The sequence below is a fragment of the Pyxicephalus adspersus genome, chromosome 11 (genome assembly GCF_032062135.1).
Source record: "Pyxicephalus adspersus chromosome 11, UCB_Pads_2.0, whole genome shotgun sequence".
NCBI classification, from domain to species: Eukaryota; Metazoa; Chordata; class Amphibia; order Anura; family Pyxicephalidae; genus Pyxicephalus; species Pyxicephalus adspersus.
Window position 1 is genome coordinate 43,615,826 of NC_092868.1, and position 22,076 is coordinate 43,637,901.

At 39.6% G+C, this 22,076-nt stretch overlaps 1 protein-coding gene across 3 annotated transcripts in view; it reads right to left on the reverse strand.

The window, feature by feature from the left end:
• FAAP20 (FA core complex associated protein 20) overlaps nucleotides 1-22,076 on the reverse strand; it is a 104,907-nt gene that overhangs the window by 12,195 nt on the left and 70,636 nt on the right. Inside the window, exons 1-3 of one of the 3 annotated variants that reach the window (XM_072427161.1) lie at nucleotides 12,022-12,100; nucleotides 8,953-9,075; nucleotides 675-822 (exon numbers count right to left, since the gene is read on the reverse strand). In XM_072427161.1, coding sequence (XP_072283262.1) covers nucleotides 675-822; nucleotides 8,953-9,065 — 261 coding nt within the window. In that variant the 5' untranslated portion in view covers nucleotides 9,066-9,075; nucleotides 12,022-12,100. Of the gene's footprint in view, nucleotides 1-674; nucleotides 823-8,952; nucleotides 9,076-12,009; nucleotides 12,101-22,076 lie in introns of those variants that run through there. The other 2 variants (XM_072427160.1, XM_072427162.1) reach the window with 2 other exon arrangements.

Sequence of the window (22,076 nt, forward strand, 5' to 3'; positions counted from 1 at the left end):
AACTTGTTTGGCTGAGCCAGGATGACATGTCCAAGTTCATTTAGTCTTGACAACCACAGGGGAAGCCGAAATGTATCAGGTACCCTGAAACTAATTCTAAACAGCACATGCACAGTTCAGCAATTTGGACAGCTTTATTAAGTAGCTGACCACTTCATGAAGAATGAATTGGTTCCTAGAAAGGACCATTTCACCTAAGGATGGAAGAGACTGGCTTTCATATACCTCTGGTATCTGTGTGAGAGTCAAGAAAAGATTTCCCTCATTCCAAGGACACATAACCAAACTGGAGAATGTGTAAGGAGGGCCACAGAGCCTGCAGTTTTTGTTAGTGTCCTTCCTTCTGTAGGTGGCCCTGTAACCCATCGATCTTGCATCCCTTAATAGACCATTTGAAAAGACGAATGAAGCATGCTTATGAAAATTGCAAGTTCCCCATCTGTCAGTGCAGATTTGGTATAAATACTTTACCACTGGAAACAAATATAGCAATAGGGCATTCCAAACTATGTCATTCATTTTCTATATTCAAATAAACTCCTAATATAACCAGGCAAGTGGCATTTTCAGGAAGCAAACCTTATGAAACCATTTTTGCATTGTTTGCCATTTACATATTTATCACTCAAAGAAAAAAAAACACACACACTCAATGGTAATTGACAGTAATTCACCTGACGAGTGAATTGTGGCAGACCTGGCAAAGATCCCCAGCCAAGGCTCCTAATGTCTGCAGACACGCTGGTCAGAACCTGCTTCCATTGCTGCTCAGCAGTAGTTAAATCAATTTTGTCAAACCAGGACCCAGTGGAGCTCTGTCTTCTGGAAAAGAGAAAATGCAACAAGCCATGAGCAGGAGTAGGAATGGTTTGTTCAGTGTGCCACTTCTGTCAAATCACATCAGCTAAAATTGCCATTACAAGAAATACTTGCAGTGTGAAAAGGAAAAAAAGACGTTTTTTACACTAAAACATGGTGTAAGCACTGCATTTGGTAGGGTATATTAAGACAACTAATTAAATGCTTACAACCATATTTTATTGAGATGGAATACACACAATAGTTTACTATCAAGCTCGGAGCCCCAATTACCAGCATTAATCATGGTGTCGGGTGAAAGCCTTTGCACATAGTTCTTTTAGCAATAGTAGAGTTAAAAATAGACAATACATAGATGGACCTTGCACTTGTTTTATTGCACTCACCTTTTGTAGCTAAAGTTCTACAAATATACCTAATATACCTACATACGCCAACGTTGTTTTTATTTCAATCTCCATTCTGTTACCCTGTTATGTAACATAGCGCCCTATTCTTTTTTTATGACTCTCTGAAGTCAGTGATGGCCCCCCTCCCGCTCCATATATGTGCAGATTAAAAAATGGCCAGTGTCATTCAAACCACTTCCCATGAGCCTTGATTTTCATGAACAGACCCCCAAGGGCTGCATTTCATCACTTCTGTCAGGGCTCACAATACAAAATTGCCAAGAAATGCAGCAACAATCTCTGCATGTCATGTTACTAGCCAAATTAAGGTTAGTGTTTGTTTGTTTTTTTAATTTTCTACTTTAAAAGTGGAAAATGTCACAGGCTACAGTGGAGATCTGTAGTTTGTTTCAAACTCCTTTTACCAATTAAATCACGTTCATTTTCATTTATTATGATTATTAAACAGGATTTATATAGCACCAACATATTATGCAGCACTATGCATTAAATAGGGGCTGCAAATGACAGACGAATACAGACAGTGACACAGGAGAAGGAGAGGACCCTGCCCCGAAGAGCTTACAATGTACATGAACAGAGTTTCTGATGGCCACTTTAGAGGCTTTATGAAACTTCTATTCTCACTTCCATTCACTTTTAGAAACCTGTTTTCCAGGTAACAACCTGTTCCCACTTTAATACATCTAGCATAATTAAAATGATATAAAGGTTCTCCCTGTTCAATAGATACCCATGATTCTCTTTCTGCAATACTTTATTACAAGGCTAAGCTGATGTGATGATAAAGCCGTTGATACATCTGTGCATTATTATTATTATTATTATTAACCACCTGAGCGATAACCCCGACCTTGGTTCGGGTTTAAAATAATTACAATTATTGATAACCCCGAACTTTTCTCACTGTATGAAAATACAGTGAGAAAAGTTCGGGTTTATCGATCACTTACCCGGTCCCGCTGCGATCATCTAGCGTTGTGTTCCAGCGTCGTCCTCCAGCGTCGATCTCCAGCGTCGTCCCCCAGCATCGGGTGCCCTCTCCGGGAAGAAGAAGCCGGCCGGCTTCTTCTCCCTCCGTAGTGTGTACGTTGGTGCGTACGATGACGTCGGCGCGTGTGCGGGAAATTCAAACTGAAACTCATTCAAACACATTTTGTATTGGATTGAATACAAACTCCTGTATCCAATCCAATACATAAATAATTCAAATAAAATACAAAGTATGTAATTGGTAAATTCAAACTCTCATTTTGTATTGGATTGGATACAGGAGTTTGTATTCAATCCAATACAAAATGAAAGTTTGAATTTTGTTCTCATTTTGTATTGGATTGAATACAAAGTCCTGTATCCAATCCAATCCAAAATAATAGAAAATATATTTATGTGGTTTTGTCTATAGGTATGTGACGGACACTAGGGAGGTGTTTTAGAAAAATATATTATTATACAGTATACCGAATTATCGCATTTTCAGTATTTTTCATTTATTTATGTATTCTTGTTTAAGCTGATTTTTTGTGTCTTTTATTTAATTTTATTAAAAGTATTTTTTTTTTTTTTTTTACATGATTGTGTTTTAAACATTTTTTATATTCATTATATCTACTAGAACCCTGTTCGGACAAATTTCTGTAAGTTACAGGTCTACAATTTAAAAAAAAAAATTTCATGAAAAACAGTGTAACGCTTTTGGAACAGAAATCTAGACATCAGTGTAACGCCCAGGTGGTTAATAATATTATTATTATTAATTATGAAACAGGATTTATATAGCGCCAACATATTATGCAGCACTGTACATTAAATAGGAGTTACAAACGACAGACAGATACAGACAGTACAGACAGTGACACAGGAGGAGAGGACCCTGCCCCGAGGAGCTTACAATCTAGGAGTTGGGGGAATAAACAAACAATAGTATAGGAGGTGAAAGGGCGCATGAAAGGAAGTAATATGAATGTATGTTAAAGCGTGATGCAGGTACAGTCTATTGGCACTTTCTGTAGTGTGTTTGGGCACCAATTTAAAAATATTACACTGTAGTTATAACATCTGCTCAAAGCATCACAAGTTATCACTTGTGGTAATTTTTTTATCTTTTCATGCTAAAAATGTCCTAAGAAGTTGTAAAAGTACTCATGGTAATCATCTACATTTTATAATACAAATGGGTTATGGATCTTGGTTCATTAATGAAGATCTGCTTTTATTTTCAACAATTTTTAACATATCTGCCTGTGAGGCTTTATTAGGGAAGCAGTACAATTAAAGATTTGAATTTGGGAGATAATTACTTAATTAGTAGCACCAAATCCCTACTTCAATATAACAAATCTAAAGTAACATTTGGAATGGGATTTGTTAGGTGTCTATATGAAAGAAAACACTATTGTTTTTGTATAAAATACAATATCTCTACATTTTTATTTTGTTAGGTACTCCTTAATTGAAGTACATAAATATCATTTGTCAGTTACATCATAACAATTTCCATTCTACTATCCTTGATGCGTTTTACCACAAGAGCTTCATTACATTTGCACTACCCTGAGCTCCTATAATGTACAGGTATTATCTTATATAGAAGACTAAGAACAATATAAGAAAATACCAAAGCTAAAAAACAAACACCAAGCGTCTTTGGGATTACTAGGAAATGCTGCTTGTGTTTTGTTTTAGCTTCATTTTACAAAGGCTCACTCATTTGACAGCTGTCTCCTCGTATCATCTGACCTCTTTCACACGCGGCTGAACCCGGTCATCTACATCCAGCGTGGTTCCCTTTGCTGAAAATGACACGGGCGTACATCAAGGGAGGTTACAGTGCAGACAGGCTTTCATTCACCTTCAGTGTCTCAAGTACACTGCCATACTGACAAATTACCATGGTTTTAAAACTCATCAAGAAAAGTGTAAAGGAAAACACAAAAATGAGATAAATTTAGGGCTTTGGTAATTAGTTTTGAATAAAATGGGAAACAAAAACAGACAGGTCCAAGGCTGTGAACCATCAGGCACAGTTTTGAATATTTTTCTCTTAGCTAGGATATGATACGTAAAATAAAACTGCTTAGGGTATTTTTACACTAGTGTTCTCCCCAGCCTCTTTTAGCCGGGTGCACCACCCGGCTGTTTTTGAGTGCATACAGTTGGTTCACAATACAGGGACTGCCACCCGCCAAAGCTTCTTCCCACCCAGCTTAAATACATTTCTGGGTTGAGCACTGCACTAGTTTATTGTCTCTAGTTTATTAGATGAATTAAAACCAAAAGACACAAAAAATGAGTGAGGAAATGCATTCATAAGTCTTGCTTCCACCATTTAGTATTTTGAGCTTTAACAAAGTATGTAACAAAGAAGTCACTTTATAAACTAAAGGCCAAGACGTATTGTTAGTCAGCAGACTTGGAATTGGTCCTGTCATTGCTGTCCAGATCTGCCATACAAAGTTTCTTTAGTTCAGCGCCATGTGATGCTCTAATGTTGCAGGAAAAATAAAAAAGCAACCCTTCTAGGAAATGTTAACTGGTTGACTTTAGGAAACAATAATAAAACAGTATTCTGTTTTATTATGGTTCCCAAACACCGAGAAAATATCTGGAACTTTTGTGTATAGGGAACAGATTATATTTCACTTGGCACCACACAATGCAGCATTTGGTGCCCGAGTGGCCCATCGCCAGGCCCCAGGAGTTGTCACATGTGAGTAGAAACATTATGTAGAGCCTTTGCTCAGCAAGTAGAAACTTATACAGGGATTCTAGGCAGTCCGGAAGCAAAGAATGGGAAAGAAAATGGAAGTAAGTACCATAAGTAACGTAAGTAAATGTATCTTTTCTTCAGTGCTTTATGATGGCTTTTGGTGAAATACTTTACTAAATAAAGAATTTCCATAAGTGCATATATAATTTTACTTTTTTTGAAGTCTTTAATAGTAGCCGTATGCAGTATTTGATATTATCACTTCTTGTGAATTGCATTGATTTCCTTGGAAGCAGGAATGGGGTATTTTTATAAACCCATCATTTGCCTAAGGCTGGGAAAAGACCAGGTTCATTTTCTGGCAATATTTTATTTCTTTGAAATAATAACCAAACAATAAAAGCAACAGATAGATAGGGGGGAAAAGAGAACACCAAATGTAACAAGATTTAGACATAGACCAAAGTGCAGGTTTGAGGTGAATACCTAATATTTTGACAATAAATCAGAATCTTTAAGGTGCTCAAAAACCAAAGTAAGATCTACAACTTTTGACCTACATACTATATGTAAAAGAGAGAAAAAGATGCGCCCAAAATGGCACACGGAAAACAATTTTGCCAATATTAGTTTTGGTTTTCCTACAGCTAATCTTTTGCTCATTACTAAAATACGATGCCGAAATATGAGGTTCTGGTACAGATTTCTTTTCCAGCAAAGTCCCTGCAAAACAGTAATCCAAACAGCAGTACCAAATCTCACTGAAAATCTCAAGCGACTAGCAGTCAGAAAAAGCAGCGATCTAAATTCACATGCAGAAACAGAATTGTACGATTTAAGGAACAGAACATGCAGTGATATTTTTCCAGGAGGAAATTATATCGGCCTGAAGTTTTCTGAACACAGTTACCCTTTAATAAATTTGTAGCAATATACTAACTTCCTGCTGATAAGAGACTCTTTGTCAACATGTAAGAATTAATCAGCTATAATTGAAGCCATGTTCAAAGAGAAATTAATCTTTATTAAGCAATTACAATTCTTCACTTTAGCTGAGCCCTTACGTACCGGAATGAGAAATTAAACATGTATCATCAGGCTGCAGACCACAGAGGATTATGCCACACTTTATATTGTATTTCTTTTTGTCCATTTTTAAATGGAAGTACACTATGTGGGGATTCTCTTTTTATTCATGGTGGTTCTGTAGCTAGCAAAGTGATCTTGCAGCACTTGTATCCCAAGTTTGAATCTCAGCCAGAGCACTACCTGCGGGAAGTTTATATGCTTTTCCTGTGTTTGCATGGGTTTCCTCTGGGTTCTTCATTTTGCTGCAACATTCCAAAAACTTACTGGTAGGTTAATTGGATCCCCCCTTAAATTGGCTTTAACTGTGTTAGGGACATAAGATTGTGAGCCTATTTCAAGCAAAGTAAGAGACCTGACCTCTAAAATAATAATACTCTGAGCTACTATACTGTTACTAAGGACACTGAAATGCTCAGTAAAATACTACATCATCACTACTACATCTAAACCATGCTAACTCCACTCCATGTTTGTATGTTTAAAAAAGTCAACTCTTCTGGGTAGTGCACCGATATGAGGTTTTCACTACATTACCGTCTCTCCCATGATAGATTTACTGGAATTATTAGCTGTATTTTCTGGTACATGTTAACATTCCAAAATCCGGCAACCACCGGACCTGAGCAGTGCCAGATTTTCGAAAATTCAGGATTTTTTCCGATTATATATGCTGTATATATTTACCAGAAAATTACTACCTGTACAGTCCTTTGAATGGATGCTGAATCCATAATGGGGCTACATATGAGAAGGAATGATCAGGAAAGCACATGCAAAGTAACACCCAACAGCTGATTCTGGAGTACAGCGCTATCAAAACATAAACAGCACTTCCAGAAAACGGTGTAAATTTAAAAATGCGCTCCAAAATCCAAGCTGAAATCTGAAGGAACCGGATTATCGATGGCCAGATTTTTGAATGGCAACCTGTACAATGAAAACCCTGCTTAATGCAAACTTCTTATAAAAAAGGGTTTAATATAAACTATTAAAAACAATTTATTGCTTCCTGGTTTACATTAGAGGTTCAGTAAAGGCTTCTAAACTTAAGAGCTTCTTTGACGCTTGCGTTCTCTGGCTTTACCATCATTGTCATATTTAGGTGGCCAGTCATGTGAGAGTTGCATCTAAACCAAGAAGTCACCCCTGACCTCCTTATGCTTCACTTGCTGCCCCTCTCCACTGACACTTGTCAAGGGAATCCCTACATCCGGCCTCTTTTCATTCTGTCACAACACGGTAACAGGTGCAACAACCTGAAAATGACCTTATGAAAGGATACAGCACAGATTTCAACTCCTTATAATTGAATAACCCAGTCTTAGGTCTCTGAGGGACCATCACAAGTCATCAGTGCCGAGACTCTCCTCATGCAGGAATGCATTAAGACACAATAGACCACATTTTAAGAGTGCTCAACAGTGCTTACATCAAGCCACAAGTATTCTGTTTGCTGAAACCAAATTCTCACAGGGAATCCAAACCAATACTCAGAGTATGTTGGAATTGGAATATGGAACAAAAATAAATGGCAGGAAGCATAGCGTGACACAACCAAGCAATCACTAAAATAAAAATATTTAACCAATTCAATTTTGTGGAAAACCAATAAAATATTTTAGATCATTGTATCTCCACCAGGGTTCTTTGGAATCCTAGAGGTTGATGGGGTTTCTATGAACAATGAGCAATTTGTACCTCTCAGGTCAGTTTTAAATCAGTGGTCGCCAACCTTTATGGACCCACGGACCACTAAGTTCACAGGCTCTGGACCATGTATGCTCGGGGAGAAGAAACTTCACCCATAGTGACGTCATGATGCCAGAACCCATCCACTCTCCCATCGCTGGTCTGAGCCTGGGAAGGAAAGGGTCTGCAGCTCTGGCCAGTGTGTCCTCCCAGTAGGGTCCCACTCAAGTGCGCACCAGCCAGAGCCGTGGAGCATCAACATTTTCTCACGGACCACTGGTTGTCAACCGTTGGTTTAAATGACACCAATCATATTTTTGACTATCTGTAAGAGTGACATTCTTCCCAATGGCCAGCAATATAGGATACATTCATCCCACTAACCACCACACTAATGTACTGTGAGCTGTGGATATAGAAATTATAGCAGGGGTTCCCTGCTATTTCAAGGATTCCTCAATGTTAAAAAGATCAGGAAAGGCTGTTTTAGATGATTATGGCACTTCTGAGGCCCTGTCGAGGATGGCCTGAAATGGAGAATAAAAACATTTTGCTTTCATAATGTCTGACCCACACCACTCCAGTTGTGGTATAGGTTAACATGATGTAGGGCAAAGAATTGGCAATGACATAAACTTGGATGACAAGTTTTAGATAATTGTTGGCACTCACCTTACTTATAAATATATATAAATTATAAATATGGACTTAGTGGGCCAGATTTGTGGCCCGATGCTGGAGAGGATACACTTTCATCATTGAAGCTGAGTGATCCAGTAAACCTGGAATGGATCTGGTCCAGGATTGAAAACATTTTCTAACAACTAGCAAATGACTTTTAAGAAATCCATTCTACGCTGGATCAACCAGCTTCACAGCTGAATGTATATTCTCTCCAGCCATGGAGAGCTTTAATAAATCAAGCCCAATGTGTTACACAAAGCAACATTTTTGTTGTGGATTTTAACATCCACAGCAGCTTTAAACTATAGAAATCTACCAGACACATTTTACTTTACTGTCTTTACAAAATTCTCAAAAATTACAATGGAAATCAAAGCTGCTGCAGTGCCAGTTTATTTTATTGCTAATTTAGATTATATAGTCGCTTAAAACTAGGAAATTTGTTGAAAAGTTGATAGATTGGTGCAGCTGATTGAAAAATTAGCCCATGGTCATCATAAGTTGCAACACTGTGCTAAGTTACTAGAGTAAACATTAGAAAAAAGAACTAACATGTCCACTACCGGCACCGATTGCAGCTTGATCTCCATACTCTGTGGACCTGGACCGGCATTCACACACTTCTTCCTCTTCAACTTCAACTTAGCTGTTTTCTCTTCACTCATTGTGCACAAGCTGCAAAGAAGAAAAAGGAGACATAAGGTATGACATCTCACTTGAAAAGAACTTGGTGCAGGTTAGAAAACTTCTCTTTTGATGTGTTAGGCTAAGTTTACATGGACTGTTCCCCCCCAGTGTTTAACCCCCCTGGCGATAATCCCGAATGTGGCATGGGGTGAAATCTCATTACAAAAAGTGGTGAATTAAGGACTTACCTGGTCCTCACGAGCCCATGGCGTCCTCCAGCATTGCCGGCCAGGCATCTGTGTCCACTTGGTGATGCCCAGCTGGCATCTGCGTCCCCTGGCTTTGCATCACGACGTGTGAACGTTGGAGACACGAGGCTAGGGGATGCATACGCCGGGCGGGCATGAGACATGTGTCTGCGTGGCGTGTGTGCTTTGGGGGGTGGGACCGGTGGGAAAAAAAACTTAGAAGTATTTTTAAATGTCAAATGTACCGATTTGACATTTAAAAATACAAAATAATCATACCGCCAGGGAGGTTAAACATCAATATTCAATTATTTTTGGGCATTTAGGAAAACATAGTTTGCAGTGTTAAAATATTTCACGTTAATAAACACCAATAAATATCTCATTAACACAATACATTTACTGAAACTTACCTGGTGAAGAATCTACCAGGTCAATGTGTTTCAATGCCTGTAATTACTCTCCACTAGGCATTGTTTCAGTGAATGTTTCATTCACTGCTTCATAAATCGAACCCTACTTTTTAAGCCATTAACCCCCCTAGCGGTTATCCCGAGTATGACTCAGCATGGATTTTCCATGCAAAAAGCGGTAATCCCGAGTCACAGTGGGGGTCACTAAAAAACAATAAAAACCCAACTTACCTCGTTCCCTTGGCGTCCCCCGGCATTACTCTCGTCCCTGTAGGTCCTCGGGGCACGTCTTCATCCTCTGATCTTCAGCCGGCGACTGCAGAGACTCTGGGGTTTACCGGTGACGCCGGTGTATGCGGGAGGCGCAGCTGAAAATTCAAATAATTTTGTATTGGATTCAATACAAAATAACTATATTGAGTCCAATACAAAGAAATCTTATATATATATATATATATATATATATATATATATATATATTTATTAGATCTTTGGACTTATACCTAACAAGATTTTTATGAAACACAAACACATACAAGGAAAATGAATAATTCATTCCCATGAAAAAAATCCTAATTGTTATTGGCATATTATACTATATTATATATAGGGCTGTATAAAATAATTTAAACACTCCTTAATACTAAAATACATACATACAAAAGCAATTAGATGAAATAAAAATGTAACCTCCTTTTACCTTGCTGAGAAAAGTCAAGTGCCTACTAGGATGGTGCTGAGAAGGGAGGAGGAGGAGATGTTATGTAATTCACAGAGAGTTTTAGCGCCGGTTTATCACTGAATAGTAACAACTGGTGTACTGACGGCCGTGGGCAGTGCTGGCTTTGTCTCGAGAGAGGTAAATAAGGGTAGCACGCGGTGTTGTGACTCATTTTGACCCATACAAGTTCTAGCACAAAGGTTGTAAACCAAGCAAAATTTTTCGTGTCCAAACAGGACTTATACTAAGTTGGACTTATTCCAAAGCGGACTTATACCGAGCTACCACTGTATTTATATATATTACATGTACAGTTATATTACAGGTTTCGCTATGTTTTTAACAGATTTTTGTGTTTTTTTTATTTGAAGTTTATTATTAAATGTATTAACTATTGGACATATTTCGCTGAGTTATGCCTAAGAGTTATGGGCCTACAATGTAAAATAAATTTCCATGCAAAAAAATGTAACGCTTTTTGCATGAAAATACAGCCAGAATTAGAAAGCTAGGAGGGTTAAAATAAGTGTTTTATTTGAAGAAATGTGGCACAGAAAAGATAGATGCCCGAGATGCAGATGGAGCATCCAAGAGCCTCCCGGGATGCGTGATGTAGGTACTTCGGAAGGCTCTGCACGCTTATTCATTTTCGATCGCTTAGGCCAGACATGTCCAAAGTCCAACCTGGGGGCCAATTGTGGCCCGTGTTCAGATTTCCACCGGTCATAAAACCAATAATATGCAGCCCGCCAGCACTGTTGACCACAGTATAAAATACACGGGTACAAAAAAGCTATTTTATGTTTCATTAGAGTTGATCAACTCTATCTATTGCAATTATCGTCAGGACGGGAGTCCCCATGTGTGCACAGGGAATCCCCTACGTCATTATAGTGGGCATGTGCTGTGCGGGACCCGCATGGACCACGCCCACTCCGATTCCAATTTTGTGCTCTGCATGGAACCCGCACTGACTCCGTGCACAGGGAATCCCTCATGTCACCCTGGTGGGCGTGTGCTGTGCGAGACCCGTGCACTCACATTTTCACCTCACCAAATCTGGCCCTTTGCAAAAAGTTTGGACATCCCTGGCCCAGGTGATTGAGAATTAGGGGGGGCGGTGTTGCACTTAAAAAAAAAAAAAACAGAATTTTTATTTAACATAAAGGGGTTGTGATCCCTTTTATGTAAAGTGAGATTTCTGAGTTACGCTTTATTGTTTTCCCTGTTTTGCACCATTGTTACACTTCAGGAGCCGAGTAAGGGGTCTCTTGCACCCGGGTATATACCCGCGTGGTTTTCTAATCCTGGGTGGGCAGCATGTTTCTCAGCCTAGAAAGTTAGAAATCATACAGAACACCACCTGACATCCCCTGCCTGCTGGGACCTGTAGTTCCTCCATTGTTAAACGCCCTGCCCCTTGCTAGTGATGTTTTGCAACCTGCTCATCCATCACCAGGCCCGATAGAGCTTCTTCACTGCCAGCACTAGGCAAGCTGCAGGCCTTTCTACAATGGAGGGACTACAGGTCCCAGCATTGAATGACGCTCACAATACGTTATACAGCTGATTAGACACCAATATAAGGAGACATAATCACCGAATTCATTACCCAGGCCCGGCCGCTCCGAGCACCACAACCTGAGGAGCGCGGGAACAATTCCGTCACGTCACCGCACGCGCCTGTGTTTGTAAGAGGAAACAGAGGCGGGCGCGTATGTGAAGGAAGATACAGCGAAAAGAGGCGGTCGGGCGTGTTTAAAAAGAGACATGCAGAGAAAATGGACTGCATAGGGATAAATAGGAAGGGAGGGTGTGGGGGCTGTATAGGGATAGCAGGGGGTATATGGGGCTGTATATGGTTAGCAGGGGGTATATGGGGCTGTATATGGTTAGCAGGGGGTATATGGGGCTGTATATGGTTAGAGGGGGTATATGGGGCTGTATATGGTTAGCAGGGGGTATATGGGGCTGTATATGGTTAGCAGGGGGTATATGGGGCTTGATAGGGATATAAGAGGGTATATTGGGCTGTAAAGGGATAGCAGAGGGTATATGGGGCTGTATATGGTTAGCAGGTGGCAAATTTGCCTGTATAGGGATAGCAGGGGGTATTTGGGGCTGTATAAGGTTTGGCTAATACATTACAGGTGAATATTCCAAGTGTGGATGAATTTATGCAAGAGTCCAGCTTTAATTTTGCTTCATACATTTTAAATGAAACCACCTGTAACTGCTCATGCATTCATTTTACTGCAGGTGTTTTCATTTTTGACACCTTGTCCATACAGTAGGTAGTATATCACCTGCAATTTCTTATAGAAAATGAATAGGGGCAGAAGTGAACAGTGTGGTATCCCTAGCTGCCAAATGTTGAAATGCTGGTTCATTAGAGCTGAATTAAACATGGCCCAATCACCTGTCTTGCACCCAATGACGTAATTCCTGTGAGACTTCATACATCCCTGGCACGTGCAAGGGAAGCCGGGAATACCGAGTTTCCTTGGCAACTAAAGCTGACACTGCGCATGTGCAGCTGAAGTGACGCAAACAAATCCTATCTTGTAAAAAAACAGGTTAGGGTCCATTTCTTGCTCCTTTACAGTACTATTGGTAAAACACTACTGCCAGCTTCACTTCCAGCGGTGTTGGGTAGTGTGTTTCCTGATGCAGGATGCGATTCCTTCCACCAGCTGCTAAAGTAGTGGTCGCCAACCTTTTTGGACCCATGGACCACTAAAATTAACCCATCCTGAATCGCACATGGGTGGGAAGCTGGGTGTCACTCAAAGGGGAATTTCCCAAATAGTGACATCATGATGCCAGAACCTGCCCTCTCAGACCTGCGATGGGAGCCTCCGTACTGGGGGCATGGTCCGCAACTTATGTATCTCACATGTTAAACCTGATCTTTTTTATATTCCTTGACATTTGTATAGGCTCATCGCCTGTAAATATGTTTATTTTTATTGCACACCGTCAGCTTCTTAGATGTGCATTAGAAGCTGAAGCAAGTCATATAAAGCCGGTGTTATTGTCTGCAAGACTTCCAGCATCAACTATTTCTTTCCAACCTGCCTTACTGTCTCAGGGAAGTTCCTTTTATTCATTGGTATCAGTCATTTTAATCAGAGAGTCTCAGTATTACATGTGAGTAGTATCTAGGTTTGTCTGTATGAAGCTATGTACAACACCCTGCCAGCCCATCTAACAGCAATAATCTGCCTTCATTGCATTGAATAGTATGGCAATCTAAACGGGTTTTACAAAAAAAATGTAATTATGGTATTGATAAAAGGGAAATGCAGCACCTCCCCCTTAATATCCGATTGCCTAGGCGATCAAGAATGAATGGAAGCGCAGAGCCTCCCGGGATACCTACGTCCTGCATCCTGAGAGGATCTTGGCTGCTCCTTCTCGGGGATCTCAGGCATGGGCAGTGAGATCCACAAGTTTTTTCCAATTTAAGTCACTTGTGGAAGAACGCGGAAAAAGATAGAAGTTGGCGACGCCTGACACTTCCTCTGCGCCAGTCCAAAAACTAGATATCGGGTTGACGTGGGACCTGATGGAAGAAACCTCCCGACAGATAGCGGGAAAACCCCTCCAATATCGGTTGGTGTCCTATTCAGATATGATCAGTTTTCTGTAAAGTAGTCCCAGGTTCATAAAGAACTCGCTTTCTGATGTCTGCTCTTTTTCCTATACATGTAGACCTCAGGTTAAGGACATCAGATATTCAGACGACTCCCAGATACGGCTTCCCTGCTCCCTTGTGTGCTTGGAGGGGTCAGTTTGCATGACTTGCAGACAAAATCTTTTGCTAAACACAGCTGAAACTGTAAGCTGCAACTCTGCAATGACCAAGACAAACTGCATTTGTTTCTTTTTGCATATAAAAGCACAGCTTGCTCCAGAATTTATTAAATGTCTATGCTCCATAAAAAATTTTTCTTGCTATGTTTGTGATTAAATCTCAGTAAGAATTTTATACAGTACCTGACACCACTCTGCCTAATATTATGTTGAGACAAACATCTGTCCTAATTGCATTTAATAAAATAATGTACCTGTTCCGACTTACACACAAATTCAACTTAAGGACAAACCTACAGTTGCTATCTCGTATGTAACCCGGGGACTACCTGTATTATGCATAGAGGTGCTTACTTTATGGACCCGTGGGCACTGTACAAAATAGGGTGACCATACAGGTTCACTTTAATCAGGACATTCTAGAACTTTCCCCATCTACATAGGGTTTACAGCTTCTCCGGTGATGTTTCTATCCAACCTTGCTGTCTGATTTACAAGTGTAATAATAAAGGAAGTCTTTGTGCTTGGGCTTTTACAGCCCTCTTCTTTGTGGCTTAATTTTGTCACCGCTACTTCTCTGAACCCGTGCAATTTTACTAACCTGTCTTGACCTTTTCAGCTATCTCATGCTAATTTTGGGTCAAACTGTTTAATATATTACAAGCATTAATAACCATATTGTTCGCTACCCCATAGAAGGACCTGCAAGGGTTGTTACCAGTAGACATCCATGTAGCTCAAAGGGCTGCATATAACCCTCTTGTTCACTTTCCCCACTTATTCTTCACCCAGGTGTGACAAGTATGAAGATTTGGGAACAGGAGTGTTTTTGTGGCTCATTACTTACATAGCAGCCAAGTTACATCAATGTTTGCCTCCACGTGTTAAGTCCCATACAGACAAAAGATGGTTTTTGCTGGATATGACCTTTTGTGATCGTTTCCAGTGACAGATGAATGAATGGAAGCTGCACATACATTACCATTCAGTTCTAAAGAAGGGGAAAGGAGGAGGACGAGTGAATGGCGCTCCACTGTGCTCTTTTCCATAGAAATGCACAGTGGTCATTTCCAATCTTTTGTTTATCAATCTGCAATGAACAAAGTCCAGGACTTTGACAAAAGTCAGATTTTCACCTAAAACATAGGCATAAGCATTCATCTTGGACGACTATTCTTTTATGGACATAGCTTTACACTGACAGGGAAACTCACAACTATTTGTTATTAGTGTTACCTATGCAGGCCATTGGACCAGGAAGCTTTACAGCAGGGGTGCCCAACAGGTGGATCGTGATCTACCGCTGGATCACAAAGGCAACGGAAGTAGATGGCGGAGCCCTGCCTTTCAAAATAAACTCTACCACACACAGGAGTTAAGTCCAAGTTTTTATTGTTGGTAGATCATTTTGACTTGGTCATTTTAAAAGTAGCTTGCAAGCCAAAAAATGTGAACAGCCCAGCTTAACAGCAAGAACTGTTTTCCAAAAATATCTTTTCGAACTAAAATATTTTTGTTGTTATGCATCCTTATACCCTTTATTATACATATTAGAGTGGAGAAGGGGTAGGGACAGATACAATCACAAGTGCGGCTTTGATGGGTAGGGTTCAGTATCGCATTCAGTATGGGCCGTGGTCACAAGAGCTTGGCTTTTCCAATGGTGAAATTGTTGGACATAGGGGAGGGATGCCAAGGAATTTAACCTAGTATGGGGCCCTGGAATCTCTGATGCCCATCCTGCAGTGACCGCTAATGACATTCTAATGCTTACCCTGACACTTTTTCGATTTTTCATGCTTGGCCACCCATAGTTTTTGTTGTTGACACAGAGTTCGCTAAAACACACACAAGGGCTCATGATTAGGCAAAATGCAATATGTCAGAAAGTACAAGGAGATCATCAATGGTGGCCTTCTACATCTACATCATGAACAAAAGCCCTAGACAGGTAGGCTGCATTCCTATTGGTATTTCCATACTACATTTAAAGAAACCATGTCATTCTACTAGGCTTTCAAAATAAAGGTATACTAATAGAAGAGGAAATACTTACCTCTACTGCCAACAGCACTACTAAACAGCTCTGATCCTGAGTTATCTTTGCCCAAAGTCCCCATGGAGCTTGACTTAGAAGTGTTGATCTCCTTGGACCACATAGTCGCACCATTTCTTCCTAATTGACCTCCTCTTTACTACCTCCTGAACAAAGGACAGCAGGTGGTACCAGTGATTGCTGTAAGGTCCAAGAGATTGACAATCCCAGAAGTGTTGGCTTCCCTGTAGACTTTGGTAGACAAGTTTATAGGTCTGGCGCAGAGTTTGACAGATAAAAAAGAGCAGAAGAAAACTATTCCCTCCCTGCTATAGCTTTACCTGAAACACATAATATAATGACAATGGTTTGCTTCAGCTAAATGAATCTTAACAAATGCAGTATTATAAAGAAGAAGGCACATTATGTTGTTAAGTTTCCTTGTTTCCGGTTAGATAAAAATGATCTCAGCATTTTTGAAAATGTTATCAGATAAGCTGCAGTCCATAACCCTATGGTCCCTACTCAAGGTATAAATAAAGAATATTTTTCTTATTAAGTGGCACTTCCCCTTTGCTGCACTGCATATCGGCTTTTTTTATGTCCAGCACACATTTTTTTTTCTTGTGAGATCACAAGAAATATTCCAAATATCTAAGCTTTAGTCAAAGTCCTTATACTTCTACTCTACAACCCACTTCCTTCCTGTTGAAGAGCAATAGATTTCTTGATAAGCTACCACACTCAAATGCAATTAAAGATAACGTTGGCATTCAAGTATGGCATTTTAGGGATTTAGCAGTTCTCCCCCAATTGCCTACAGGATTTCTTTTCTTTTGTGCATCCTATGGTTTGTCTCTAATCAACCAATATGCAGCCATTTACCAAATTTCATATCCCAGAACATGGTAGTTTCATGGGATGCGTTCCATTTTTTTCCCAATTTGTTGGTGCCTGCTGGTTATAGACAAACAGGGAACATTTATTTTTCATATTTATAATTACTATTACTGATTTAGTGACACGGTACAAACTGTTAGTACAAACCATTCACACATCAGTCCCTACCCTTCAATCTTCGATCTTTCAATCTCCACCCCCACAATCAGAATTGTCTAATTTGAAGCCACTAACTGAATTTCATTCCTTTTGTAACACAACTTTTTTTCTTAATAAAAATGCTTTAATTATGCCTTTTATTTATCTACTTCACACTGCAGTGTTGACCTCCACATCTTCTTATCAATCTGTCACCAGAACTACTTCCAGATTAAATGCCCCTCCAGCTGCATTCAGCCCATTTACTGAGTTTTAGTGACACTCCTTCACCGCTGGTATCTTCACATAGCCTGGGCTCATACTAGAATGCTGCAAACATCATCACTTGAACATCACGTTTTTTTTTAAATTAAAATAGAGTTTAAAAACTGTAATAAGACAATTTGATTTTTTTTAAAATCCAGTTTAGGTAACCAGAGTCCCATTTTTCAGCATCATAATGGATCTCTACACAATTTAGTCCCTTTTTACACTTGCAGTAGAAAACCATGGGTTTCCACTGCTATGTACCCGGGAACAGCAAACTACACTGTAGATTAACATGTTTGCAAATGTTGCTGTTGTGGCTGCAGTGTGTTTTTTTCCTTTACTTCCTCCTCTTCTTAGCCTTTCTACTAAGCTGGGCTGATCTTCCATACAGTTTTTCACTAACCTGGGTTATTAATTCTCCTTTTCCATGGTTGACAACATAGTACATTACAAATGTTAGCTCCTTTACATTGTGTTGTTTGCCCATGCAGGCACATCCTTGGAACAGGAGGTACAACTCTGTAGTACATTGGCTCACTAAACTCCACAGAAAGTTTAGCAGAAGTGAAACAAACACCAACACCACAGCAGATTGGTAAACTTCAGCAATGATACAGCTTTTTTTAGCTCACATAACGTGCCTGTCAGCATATAACCATTCCTAAATGGATTGCATTCACATCCTACACCTAATGTGTGTGTACAATACAAAATGACTAAGGAGAAGGAGATACCCTTCAACCTTGCTTCTTAAAATGTGAAATTTACAATTTACATAAGAAAAGTAAAAGTAAAGGTTCATGTGTGAGAGTCAAAAAGGTCCCAAATCCTGATACTATGTGATGCAGAAGCCTCATAAAGTAAACAACTTCACCTTCCATGAATAAGCCAAATGCTCCTTCATATGAGACTTGCACGCTCCCCATCCCAGACACTGCAGATCACAGTAGTACAAGCAGGCATATTCTACATAAAGTGGCCATTCTGATCTGTTTTCAAGAGCATTAAGGCAGCAGTGCCACTCGATAACAGGGTGGCTGCTCCAGGTGAATGTCACTGGTGGGCTCATCAAGTATTCACATGATCTTGTTAGGGACTAAAAATTTTTATGAAAAGCCATGGTTCTACTCCAAAAACTTCTTTTTACCTCCAGGCTACCCAAGTGGTCCTGCTTTCAAATTTTTGAAATTTTTTGAAATCAAATTGATTTCAAATTTTTTGCTTTTTGTGTAAAAAACTCTTCTTCTCTAGGTCTAAAAAGATGAATATGAAATAAACATCCCTCACTGTATGTCCTTTACTTTTATTTTACATTTCATGAGACATATAACTATAATTTAGAAAAGTGCTAGTGCATAACAGCAATCAAGTTTTCACTGGGTATACATTTCATTTTTCTGATGCAATTAACCTATGTTGCAAAATAGATAACTAACCAAATAGATGTCATTTTTACCCAACATATTTTTTTCCTTAGCAGCTGCAAATTTACAAGACTTGGGGCCACAGGGAATTCCATTGCTTATATCAGGCAAAGCACCTGTCAATCAGCGCTGGCCTTGAAAAGATTACCGCTACACATGCGGTTACAGGGTCACCAAAGGTAAATGCCTGCAGGATTAAATCCTGGAACGCCATCCGTTAATGCCGGAGCTCACCTCTGCCAGCAATTTATCAGCTGTTTGATCATTCTTGTCTGGCGGCATTTATCCTGTTACTTCAATATCACAGAGAGGGTGAATGGTATTTCTCACAGGGCTTTAAACTTCACACCTGCATCTGGTCTGCACTGTCAACCACATGGGATATTCTTGTTTGGTTTTGTTGTATGGGTTGAAGACCTGGATCTGTAGCTTTACTATAACTATTTATGCATACTCACTAATGCCATTGTATGTAATTTTTAAACAGATTGGGCTGATTTAATAAAGTTCTCCAAGTCTGGAGATGATAGACTATCATGGGGGAACCTGGTTGATCCAGCAAACCTGTATTTGCTATTCTGCCTATACAGCAGAGTAGCATTTTGACTGTTTGGTGCAGCTGGCTTGCTTTAAGTAAATGCATAGTACAGCACTGGTGATTGGAGCAGTGTTCAGGTTGTGTGTCAGACTCGACTGTTGAATGCAAGAGCAGTGATCAAACTTTCCATTGTGCTGCTAATACAGGTATTGTATCCCTTGGTGTATATTACCCCCCCGGAAATTTATTTAACATTGTAGGCTTTAATTCTTAGGCATAACTCACCGAAATATGTCCAATATTTAATACATTTATTACATTTAATAACAAACTTTAAATAAAAAAACAAAACAAAAATTTGTTAAACAAAATAGTTAAACATGTAATATAACTGTACAGTAGCATGTATAATATATATGTAATATAATTATATATATATATATATATATATATATATTTTATGAAAATTTCTTTGTATTGGACTCAATACAGCTATTTTGTATTAAATCCAATACAAAATTTTTTGAATTTCCCACCGATCCTCCCGCACTGACGCATGCACCGTCTCTGCACTTTGCGGCTGGAGATCGGAGGAGGAGGACGTGTCCCTAGGATCAGTGGGGACAAGAAGGACGCGGGGGGACACCGACGGAACAAGTGAGGTTTTTTTAAATTTAAAGCAACCCCGAATGTGACTCGGGATTACCGCTTTTTGCATGGTAAATCCACCCTGAGTCACACTCGGGATTACCTCTAGGGGGTTAAAAGAGCTCTTAAAACCCATCTCTGTAAACTTGCCTTCCCATCTTCTTCTGTCTCTTAAACCTTAACTACTCACCCACCAATCCATATCCCCCCTTCTATTGTGTGCTGCTTCCCCCACCTCTTAGATTGTAAGCTTTTCTGGGTAGGGTCCTCTCCTCCTCTTGTGTCACGGTCTGTATCTGTCTGTTATTTGTTCCCTCTATTTATTGTACATCGCTGCATAATATGTTGGCGCTATATTAATACTAATAATAATAACACATAGAACTTAGTAAAATAATAAATTAAAGTGTTCCAAAGGACTTAAAGGAAACCTCTCACAGCGACTGTCATTTTAACCCATCATCCTGAAATTCTACGTGCTTAACACAGCACCTTTTTTGGTAAGTCAATGCAGCGTAATTTACCCTAAACATATAGAAAGATCTGGAGGTCCTGCTTCACTTGCAGCATTCTAGCTCTAGATTGGCAACTAAGAAAAATAAAGAAGTCTGAGATAGCCAAGCAGATGATATTTTTCTGAAGGAGACAATAGCAAATTTTTTGTATGAATAATGAACCAGTGAGAAGTGAAGAAGGCTTAGGACATTTGGTAAATTTGTATACCTATCTATGCTTCTGTTCCAGAGACTACTTTTAAACTAGATACACGCATCAGAGTGCTCATCTCAGGTTAAAATTTGACATGTGTACGGAGGTCCCCCGACATTATACATTCATCTGGCACTGCAGATTGATGAACGACCGATCAGGAATGACCACTGTGCATTTCAATGAGCGATAGCACAGCAGGGTGTTCCTCGCTTGTTCTCCTCTCTCCCCTCCTCATAAAACAGAATGGCATTGTGTACACAGCGCTCCTTCATTCATCTGTCACTGCAAATGATAACAAAAGATCATTTCCAGTGCCAATCCCCAGACCTCCAAAGTCCCCACAAGGCTTTACTCCATGTCTATTTGATTAGATTAGACAGAACTGAGAGTACATTACCCTATTTGGGACACAATCCACAGTACAATCATATGTTCTAGCAAAGTGGGAAAGGCTAGGAATCCCTTTATACAATTATATTGTGGCCAATATTATATATGGCCTCATTATATTGTTATGTATTGGTAATGCACAGCATTTTATATTGGTATTATTATCCAGTGTCAGAGCCCATAGTAATGCCAAAGATCTTCTCTTGCTTCCTGTCCATGTGAGAGGTGTCTGATGGAATACGTTTTTTATTAGAATTGTGCTTTAGGAGGGATAGTGAAGGCATTTTTAAACAAACAGAGAAAAAATGGTCACAAAGAAACTCATGCAGTGCACTTTCTAAATAAACCATACATGTGGATTTTCATTATTGTGGGTAAGGCTATATATATAACATTTAATTATAATCATGAAACCAAAACATCTTGTGACTCATCCGAGAATACACGCTGGGGCTCTAAACATAGCTTATAAGTTTAAAGCGAAGGGTTAACTAAAGTATATTCAGCAGCAGGTCAGCATAATAAACGACTTATTTGAAGGGGTTCAAAATGCTACTTTACTGCTTTGTGGTGCTCTGCAGATAGCAGTAACTAGCTGTCATTTACGTATCTCTACCTGAGTTTGAAAAGGTCAGATATGAAATGTCACAGATCTACTATCCTGTGTGCATATGATGGTGGACCAAATGGGAGATCTCATGGTTAGCATAGGTGCAGCAAGTCAATTTCCCCCGCTACAACACTGCTTCTTAGAAGTGTGCAGGTATAAAAACATGTTATAATTGGGTGTGGGGAAT